The 10,071-nt window shown below is 51.7% G+C and overlaps 1 protein-coding gene, 1 long non-coding RNA gene and 1 pseudogene across 3 annotated transcripts; 1 reads left to right on the plus strand and 2 right to left on the minus strand.

Annotated features, from left to right (window-relative positions):
• Nucleotides 1–997: 997 nt before the first annotated feature.
• On the plus strand, nt 998–2,693 carry LOC120676074 (steroid 5-alpha-reductase DET2-like). Of its 2 annotated transcripts, XR_005675640.1 has the most exons (3): nt 998–1,970; nt 2,068–2,155; nt 2,308–2,693. XR_005675640.1 is itself a non-coding variant. In XM_039957294.1 (2 exons), exon 1 carries the CDS (start codon nt 1,150–1,152, stop codon nt 1,939–1,941), a length of 792 nt encoding a protein of 263 aa, XP_039813228.1. In that variant the 5' UTR covers nt 998–1,149; the 3' UTR covers nt 1,942–1,970; nt 2,068–2,693. The 2 variants fall into 2 exon arrangements, 1 of the variants encoding a protein (XP_039813228.1); XM_039957294.1 differs by having other exon boundaries at nt 2,068–2,693.
• A 386-nt stretch (nt 2,694–3,079) lies between these two features.
• Nucleotides 3,080–3,668, minus strand: LOC120676075. The gene is made up of 2 exons (XR_005675642.1): nt 3,507–3,668; nt 3,080–3,421 (listed from the first exon to the last, which is right to left on the minus strand). It is a non-coding gene; the product is annotated as an uncharacterized LOC120676075 (long non-coding RNA).
• A 1,072-nt stretch (nt 3,669–4,740) lies between these two features.
• On the minus strand, nt 4,741–9,235 carry LOC120675059 (annotated as a pseudogene).
• Between the last annotated feature and the right edge of the window lie 836 nt (nt 9,236–10,071).

Below are 10,071 nucleotides of genomic sequence, written 5' to 3' on the forward strand. Positions count from 1 at the left end.
CGGCGCGGCCGGTTAGATCCGGCCCGAGGCCGGCTGACCGGTTCTGCCGGCCGGCTAGCCGCGCTAACCGAGCGGTTGGCCGGCGGTCACCGGCGGTCGGGCCTCCTGGCGCCGCCTGGAGGGAGAGGGAGGCGGAAATGGGGTGGGGGGCGCAGGTCTGAAGGTTCTGGGGGGGGGCGCCTTATGTGTCGGTGACGGGCCGGTGGGCCTTAATGGGCCGCCTGTTTTTTTTTTTTAAATTCAAATGCCCCCAAAATATATCAAATGAATGAATATTTCAAAAAATTTGACACCATTACATTCCTCGCAACTTGAAGTATTTTTATGAATTTTTTGGGATTTTTTCATTTTCTGGAATTCAAATTTAAAATTTGAATTTGGCCCCGGTTTGAACCGCCCGGAACCGGAACCGGGCCGGACCGGTTACACCGGTAACCGCGGTAACCGGTCCGGTTCCCATTGGTTTTTTTAACCCTGGCCTTGACTTGAACATATGCTTTGTGAAGGACAATGCGCAATTCATAATAAGATTCTTTTGTTTACCGCACAAGACGAGTGATATCATATACTACGTCTGTACTAAAATATAGTTATTTTTAGCTTTTCTAAAAATCAAACCTTTTAAACTTAACAGAAGATGATAAAAAAGTTATAAAGATTGAAAAATATAAAAGTGATATCAGTTTATTTATAATAAACTAAATTATTTTTAGAGATACTATTTGTTAAAGATAAAAATATTTATAAGGAAAAATTAGATATGTACCATTAAAGTGAGATAACGATGATATATATCTAACTTTGTGATTTTTTAATGGTACGGATTCAAATTTTTCTATTTATAATAATCAGCACGAGGCCGGCATTGTCATCCGCAAAGATGCTTAAGCCTCGATATCACAATGATTGCGCCCATCAGGCGCTCTTCAGCCTTACTCCACGCCCCCTTCTTTCAAACAGGGCCACTCAATTCGTGTAACTGCACGGTGGGCCTCGCAGCCCCCAAACCCCTCGCGATAAACGCCCGAGCGCGACCGCACCCCGCACCGCACCCCCACGCGGCCGAACTCGACAGGACGCCGGCCGCCGCGCTCGTCCCCGAACCCCGCCGCTGGGCGAAAAAACCTCCGCCGAAACAAGGGGGAGAGGATGGCCGACGAGGCGGCGGCGGGCGACGCGGTGTTCGAGCGGTGCCTGCTCGCGCTCTACCTCATCAGCCCGCTCACCGTGCTGGCGCTCCGCTTCACCTCCGCGCCGTACGGCAAGCTCTCGCGCCCCGGCTGGGGCCCCGCGCTCCCGGCCCCGCTCGCGTGGTTCCTCATGGAGAGCCCCACCCTCTGGCTCCCGCCCCTCGTCCTCCTCCGCCCGCCTTCCCCGCCGCTGCTCTCCGCACCGCTCGCGGCGCTCCCCGCCGCGCTCTACGCGCTCCACTACGCCCACCGCACGCTGGTCCACCCGCTCCGCCTCGCCCGCCTGCCCCGCGCCCCGGCCCCCGTGCCCGTCCTCGTCGCCGCCTGTGCCCTCGGCTTCAACATCCTCAACGCCTACGTGCAGGCCCGCTCCGTCGCGCTCCACGCGGCCCTCCCGGCCTCCGCCTCCGCCCTGGCCCGCTGCGCCGCCGGGCTGGCGCTCTTCGCGTGGGGGATGCGGACGAACATCGCCGCGGACAAGGAGCTGCTGCGGCTCAAGGAGGCTGGGGGCGGGTACAAGATCCCCAGGGGCGGGTGGTTCGACCTCGTCACCTGCCCCAACTACTTCGGCGAGGCCGTCGAGTGGCTCGGCTTCGCCGTGGTGGCGTGGACGCCCGCGGCGTGGGCGTTCTTCCTCTACACCTGCTCCAACCTCGGGCCCAGGGCCAGGGACCACCGCCGCTGGTACCTGCAGAAGTTCGGCAGCGAGTACCCGGCGTCGCGCAAGGCGTTCGTCCCCTACATCTACTAGGTGCAGTACTGAGCTTTTGTGAATCAGAGGTGGGAAAAAAATTGTCTTCGTCCATTGAAGACTATTGCATCGTGTCTCAATTTTTGAGATTTCTCTTTCGGCTTCTATATTATTATTACTATGCAGCAAAGAAAATTGACTATTCATGCTGGATTATAACCTTCAAACGAGAATTTTGCTTGGAAGTGAACCTGGATTGCTGCCACCGCTGTAGGTAGGTTGTAGTGCAAAAACACACGTTCATCCGGGTATTTGCTTTTGCAGCCACAAAATGCTACGAACCTTGTGAACGGTTAATTCTCTTTTCGGCACCTGAACTTTTCTCTCCCTCTCTTCGCCCTTTTCTCCATTTCACACACTATGTAGCTTGGTGCACGCCAGTGGAATGGCACAAGGAGTAGTGACGGTGGTGATGGAAGTGAGGCACAGCAACGGGGCCAATGGAAGGAAGAAGAAAAGAGATAGACCTGTATAGACGGGTGATGGATCAATGATGAATTGCTAATTTGGAAGCTCCATAACCAGCGTTGTGGTAATACTCTATTGTCGATCCTGCAATTTGTTCAGTATGTTCAATTTTGCGAGACACATTTAGACAGTATAGGAGTATCTGCCTTCATCATTACTGACGATTTAGAGGAATGATGATTAGGGGGAATTGGAGTATACATTGATCTGCCAATGACTTGATGGGGTTGGCAGTTCCACTTGGCTCACTACTACTAATACACAAGCTCACAAAATCTTGTAAATGGTGCAGTAGATCTGTTACATGTGGAGTATTAGTTTGACCATTGACTTAATAGGAAGTATAGATCAGAAAACATGTCCAAGTTGTGTTGGTCTACTGTTTTCGCCAGTCCAAAATTACAGTAGCTTCTTCCTCTCTTAACAGAAAAGAATCTTGCACCTGAGATCAGAATGTATGTCCACTATGTAGGTATCGAGATTCTCAGGCTTTACTGGCTTTCTGAAGTAGTATCAAGTTTTCTGTTGTGTCTACTAGCCCTGCTATCCTCTTCAACTAGGAATACTGGAGCAGTGAAAATAGCAGGGGCAACCTCTAAAAATATTCATGGTCATATGCTTTGTAGTTATTTCCTTGGAATCATATGGGATGTTTCTGATGTCAAATAAAAAAAGAGGTAAAAAATACCATAGCAATGCGGTATCAGGCTGCCTGTCTCCTTGTAGTTGGATATCCAACTTTTTGGACAGAATTATAAATTGGTGCAAACAAACATTCTAGCATATGTGTGCTCCCATGTTGCCCACAGTACAATGGATTAACTACAATATGAATCAGTTTTGCTGTTCTGGAATACCTTCTAGAAAGATTAAGTGGGATGTGCTATTTCTTATTTTCTCCTTTTCCCAGCATTCTAGGAGAGTAGTTTGTTGGGTATGGTGTAAGGTACTGCTCATTCGTTATTGATTCAGTTTCTTTGTCACAGCTGCCACCTGAATTCCATTGACCCCGCTGCATAAGAAAAATGAACAATTAATATTAGCTACTAGTATCAAGCTGAGCTTGCAAAGGTTTACAATACTGTAGCTCTGGATACCTGAAATGGTGCTGAGTAGCCCCAAAAACACAGTGGCTCTCCAAATTCTCTAACCAAATTCAAACGAGTAACATGCCAATATTTTTTGCTATCACAAGAGAGAGGAGGTCCCTTTCTCAACACAAACACCACTAGATCTAGCTGCCGATTTCAGAGGGATAGATGTTTGCACTCGGGTTTTACTGGCAACTCTTTTCTCTGCAGTCTTTTAACAGCTACTAGAAGGAGAGCAAAATAAAGTGGAATGCTGAGTTGGAGTTGGTTATAAGTTTGTGCATGGCACCTTTTCAGATCGCGGCACATGGTTATCTCTAGTAAGGACTATCTCAGTATGCTGCTGCTGTCAAGTCTTTATTTTTTGTAGAGGAAGTTTACATGCAATGATGCAAAGTTACAAACTGTGCAAGTCCTTATGATCAATACTTGCAGCCTTGTCGAATTCATCCTGATCTTGTTGTCAAAAGCTTCACGTTAATATGTGAAGGTTGAAGTCCTAGTCGATGTTCATGCACTATTGGGGTTTGTTCAGGGTTTCATGAGCTTCTATTTATTAAATATATGATATTTGAACTCTTTTTTATTTATGAGATGTAAGCTCATGTTACATTTACGAGATGTAAACTGATTTGAATTTATGAGATGTAAACTGATTTGAATTTATGAGATGTAAACTCATGTTAAACTTATGGGATGTAAACTCAAGAAATGATGTTTGTGCCTGTGTTTTTTAGTCATGAATAAATATTATTTGCTTTTTATGAGCAAATGAATGTTGCCCCTATTATTGAGTCATTAATAATGATAGTTTGGTTTATGAGGAAAGAAATTACTGGAGCAATTTATATTGTAGACGTCAATGCTTCCAAGCCCGCAGCAAGCAAAGGGCTTGTGCCCGCGTTCTTTTGGTGCACATTGTTTTCACAGCGAGACGATTCAGAGGAAAAGGAGAGAACTGCTATGACCATCACAAATAGTAACACCATTATTAGTTTCCTTTACCTTCAACGACAGCGTCCAACACATGAACTCTTTTGAGTTGAACTACGGCGATGAACAAGAAAAAAAAAGGAACGGAGGGAGTACAAAACTGAAGTTCAGACCTTCAACTCATTTTCCACAACGAAACAAACCAAGGCTAACTTTACAACCTGATAAGTGATAACTAACTTCTTTTCCAGTGTGACCCTATGATAAGTACTAGGCCTTCACCCTTCAACTTCAGTTCTTCCGGATGCTAGACTCCTAGCCAGCCAGCTTCCGCTCGTCCTACTTGGGACCAAATTAAGGGACTGCCACCCGGCTCCGACTGCTGCTGCTCGCGTGCCTTCCTCGACGATTGCACCATACTCTGCATCGCCGGCGTCGCGAAGCAGAACCCGAATCTCGGCGCCGGCGCCGCTGAGCTGCCCGCTGTGCTGAACACGGGCAGCTCCCCGAACGGACTTGCCCCCTGAGCAGGCGACGATGATGCACCAGTCGATGGCAAGAAACCGAAAGGTGTCTGCTGCTGTTGGCCGAAACCCCCGAACAGTGATCCCGTCGTCGGCGTCGCGTCGAACGGCGATGCCGAGGGCGCGGCGGACGCGAAGAGCTGCACCGTGGACGCGCGCTGCTGCGCGTGCGAGCTCATGCCGGCAAGCAGGCACGCGCGCCCCGTCTGCTCGTACTCGCGCCGGTCCGCGACGCGCGCGCTCAGCTCGCGCAGTTCCGCCACCAGCTCCGCGCACCGCTCGTCGCCGGCCAGCCCGGCGGCTGCCGAGGCCTCCTGCCGGCGGTCAAGTATCCGCGCCGCCTTCACGTGCTCGCCGCGCTCCGCCGCGGCCCGCGCCGCCGCGATGTCCTCGGCAGCCTCCACGCGGAACAGCTGTGCGCGGCGAGCCTCATTATTTTTAAGAAAAGATCAAATATATATAGTGTATACATGTATGTATATTCAGAAAAATAAGAAAACAGAAAAAATCTCATGGATCTCAGTATTTTCCCCCAAAAATGGGCCGAGCAGCCAAAAAACAGCCCAATTGATCAGTCATCTTATCCCCCAAGCCTCCTCACCGGCCCACCCCAGTCCTCCGTAAGGTCAGAGCCGAGCAGCAGTAGCTAATGCTAGCGTCGCAATGGCCGGGCTGCGGACGCGCGGCGGGGATGCGGCAAGCCGGCGAGCGGCGACGGATGCGCGCGCGCCAGGTGCGGCAAGCCGCGAGGCCGCGACGCGAAGCGAGAAGGCACGCGCAGACCAGGGCCGGCTAGGCGCAGGCGCGCATAGCGACGGCGGCGCGGCTCCGCTCGGGGGCAGGCGGGCGGCAACGAGCGCCGAGCGCTGTGTGATGCTGCTTGGCTCGCAGAGCGCTGCGCCATGGGCCCACGACGGCCGGCGGTCCTGCTCAGAAGCGGAGGTGCGGAGCGGCGTTGCCGCGGCCCGCGGAGGGCAGCGGGCAGCAGGTAGCAGGCGTGGTGCGCCGGCACAGCACTCGCCGCCTCGGCTACTTGAGCTAATTCGTAAGATAATTGTGCTCATTGCTATTTCAATTCTCTGAAATTCATGACAAAGGGACAGAGGCAGTGATGTAGTGAGCATTCCTTGATTTTGTAGATCGCAAGTGAAGTCTGAAGCATGATAAATTTTGTGATGTTTGTACTCAATTATAAAGTTATGAATCCATACTTTAGGCTCTTAATAAAAAAATTCACCTGTCTGCCCTAAAAAAAATCACCTGTCCAAAATTTTGAATACCCAAAGCCAAAATACTGGGCCCGCCTCCATGTCCGCCGCCACCACCGGCCTCCGCACCGAGGCGTCCTCGCAGGAAGGGAAAAGTCTGTTTTTCAACTTTGAACTATCACGCTAGTCCGATTTTGACCCTTAAACTACGAAACCGGACATCCTACACCTCCAACTAACGAAACCGTTTGAAAAACAACCCTGGCTCAGCCAAAGGCTGTTTTGCTACAGTAAAATTTCCGAATTTCTGGAATTTCACACCTCTCTCAATTAAATAATAAAGAAAGCATAGTTAATATTGTCTAAAAATCATGATATTTTTTTGGGAGGTAGATCAAAAGACAAGGAATCTATTTTGGCTAGATGTGCTACAATAGACATAAAGAAATTTGAATTATAAAATTTTAAAAATAGGTAGAATTCAAAATTCCTTGAATTTTTAGGTTAGCTAAACCTATGATAAAAATGCATTAAAAATATGATAATTCATAATTTTTTATTTAGTTTAGTTAGGTACTTTTTATTGGCCCAAGTTCTATAGAAAATTCATAAATTAAAATTTGAGGAATCAAATTTGATTCAAATTTGAGCATTGCGAAGTAATTCAAAAACTTTCATAAAAACTTGGGCCAATAAAAAATATCTTATTAAACTAAATAAAAAATTATGAATTATCATATTTTTATTTCATTTTTATCAAAGGTTTAGCTAACCCAAAACTTCAAGAAATTTTGAATTCTACCCATTTTTAAAATTTTATAATTCAAATTTCATTATGTTTAATGTATCACATCTAGCCAAAATAAATTCCTTGTCTTTTTATCTACCTCCCAAAAAAATATCATGATTTTTAGACAATATTAACTATGCTTTCTTTCTTATTTAATTGAGAGAGGTGTGAAATTCCAGAAATTCGAAAATGCTACTGTAGCAAAACCGACCTCAAAAGAGCTTGCTACAGTGCTCGAGGGGGTGATTCGGACGGTTTTGCCAATTCGAGGGCCTAGGTTACCCGGTTTCGTAGTTGAAGGTTGAAAAACGGACTTCTTGACTAGTTCGAAGTTGTAAAATACACTTATCCCTCGCAGGAAACGTCCACCGACTGCCCGGTCGCCGTGTCCTTGTAAGTGCTGCTCACTTTGATCAGAGGAGTGACGCCGCCGTCTTCAGCCGCGCCATCCCCGGCCGCGACGGGCACGTCCAGGAAAAGCAGGAACCGCCTCTCCTCGTCCGCGTACAGCTCGCCGACGTCCACCGATGCGGCGCGGCCGTCCGCGTCGACGCGGCTCCCGTAGCGGCCGGACTTGACCGTACGGACGCGCACGCCTGGATGCAGGCACTCCACGGCGACGCGCGCCTCCTGCACCGCGACGGAAAGGAGTCCACCGAGGCATTGCGCGAACGAGTCCTGCAGCACCGCCTGGTTCTGGATGAAGGAGAACGTGCCGCCCGTCGCCTCCGCGATGGCGTGCATCGCCGCCGCGTCGTGGTCCGTGCCGAATCCGAACGTGTGGACCGGCGGGCACCGGTTGTCGTCGCTGCGCCTCAGGGACCGTGGCACGAGGTCGATATATCTCCTGGATGGGGTATGGTTGTCCATGCCGTCCGAGAGAAGGATAATGCTCGCGATGGGGTTCCTGTGGCGGCGGCCGTCGAGCACCTCAGCGGCGACCCGAAGGCCGTCTCCAATGTTCGTGGTGCTGATGGCGGCGAGGGACTCCACGGCGCTCTTGGCCGAGACCTTCCCGCCGTCCAATATGCGTGTGAGCCGAATGATCCGGCGAGCGTTGGACGAGAAGATCACAATGCTGAGCCGGTCGCTAGAGCCGAGGTGGTCGATGACGAAGCCCATTGCCTGCTTCAGCAGCCCCAGCTTGGGGCCAGACATGCTGCCGCTGACGTCGAGTACGGTGACGAGGTCGAGCGGCGCGCGCTCCGACGCCTCGGCGGCCGCGGCGGGGCCCTTGGCGTGCACCAGCACCGCGAAGTTGTGTAGGGCCGAGTCTCTGGCGACAGCCGGGTGCTCGCAGTGCGTGTTCAGGACGAGTACTCGATTGCTCGCTATTTCCTGGGCGGTGTTGTCCCGGCCGTCGAGTGGCCGCTCCACGGGTTCGTCGTCGTTGAACACGGTGCGCGCCGTGTCCGACGAAGGCGGTTGCGGCCCGAAAGATATGCCGGACGCGGATGGCCAGGGAAAGGGGTTGGTTAGCATGAAGGGCGTGGAAGTGTTCGCGGCGGGTGGCTGAAATAAGGGCGGTCGTGGCGGCGAGGACGTGGGGTTGAGTGGCGGCGACTGCGCCACGGTCACCTCGTCGCGCCACCGCGCGCCGCAGACAGGGCACACGCTGCCCGAGAAGCAACGGAGGTGGAACGTGTGGTTGCACTCGGACGTGACGGTGGCCTGGCCGCGGCCCATGGCGCCGTGGCAGACTGGGCACGAAGGCGTCTGCGTTGCTGGCGGCGGCGGTGCCGAGCCGAGCCAGAAGGGGTTCGGCGTCGCCGGTGCCTACTGGCCAAACAGGCTCCTCCCGGTGGACAGCGGCGACGGCGGAGATGCCGGGTGCGCTCCAGAGAAGCTGAAGGAGAAGGCCGAGGAGGAGGGGTTCGGCGTCGACGGCGACGTCTGCCCAAACAGGCCTGTCTGGGAGGATGAGTTCGCCGCCGCCGTGGCCGTCTGTCCAAACAGGCCCGTCGACGATGGCGTAGGCGTTGCAGAGGAGACGCCGTTGGCCAGCGCCGGGTCCGGTGTCGACGACGACGACGACGGCAGCTGCCCAAACAGGGCCGTCGACGGTGGCGGAGTCGGCGCGAAGGAGAAGGGCGTGGCCGGTGCAGGGGCGGGGCCCGTGGCGGGCGCGTCGCTCCACCGCGCGGCGCAGACCGGGCACGCGGCGCTCCCGGAGACGCAGCGGAGGTGGAAGGTGTGGGCGCACTCCGACGTGAACGCCGCCTGCCAGAGGCCAATGCCGCCGCGGCAGGCCTCGCACTGGTTGCCGCTGCTGCTCGCCATGATCTCCCGTGGTGGCTGGCGTGTTCGATTCGATCGATCTGACGGTTCTCTCCCTCGCGCGTACTAGTTATAGACGCCGGGGAAACTCGTAGCGTGGAAACGGCGCGAAGCGGAGTAGTACGCGTCGACTACGGGGACGCGATTTGATTTCCTTCCTCCGTTCCTCGGTTGCGTGGAAGTGTAGCGGCGCAGGCGGCGGCAGCTTCAGTTGGTAGTATGTTAACTAGTGCATGACACGCGCTTGCGCGCGGGCCTGCAAAACGGCCATCTGTTTTGTGGAACAAAGCAGGCATCAATCCGGATATCACAGGCTTGGTTAATAATTGTATCAGCGCGCGTCCTTGCAGAAGGTGTATCAGCTTTTGTATGATACAATTTGAGAGTTGCTTGTTCTGTATATGGATGTTGCCACAGAGGTGCCCCTTTTCGTCCCAAGAGAACCGCGCAAAGAAATCATAGGTAAAATGAATGCCCAAAAAAAATATGTATGCATGTGGCTCAACAACATTTGTGTGCATACCAATGATGATTGCAATAATATAATGGAAGTTGTCTTGGAAGTTATGTAATTGCTTCTTATCCTCTGTTCGTGCATTGCCTTCCTTAGTACACCTTAGAACCTAAATTATATGCAGAGAAGCAGGCTTTGAGTGGCAAAGTCCGACGAAAAGGGACAACCAAATATAGTACAACAGTATAGATTGACATGGTGAAAGGAACTTTGGATACACAATGGTCAACACTATCTGCAAAGACTAATAGAAAACCATATATATTGCAGAAGGTCATAAGAACTATTTAAACTTGTGTGAGTGTATAATTGTAGATAAAACATG

Source organism: Panicum virgatum, chromosome 5N, assembly GCF_016808335.1.
Source record: "Panicum virgatum strain AP13 chromosome 5N, P.virgatum_v5, whole genome shotgun sequence".
NCBI lineage: Eukaryota > Viridiplantae > Streptophyta > Magnoliopsida > Poales > Poaceae > Panicum > Panicum virgatum.

Excerpts from the sequence above, each read along its gene's own strand:
- LOC120676074 (XM_039957294.1), top strand. The coding sequence starts at position 1,150 with ATGGCCGACGAGGCGGCGGCGGGCGACGCGGTGTTCGAGCGGTGCCTG.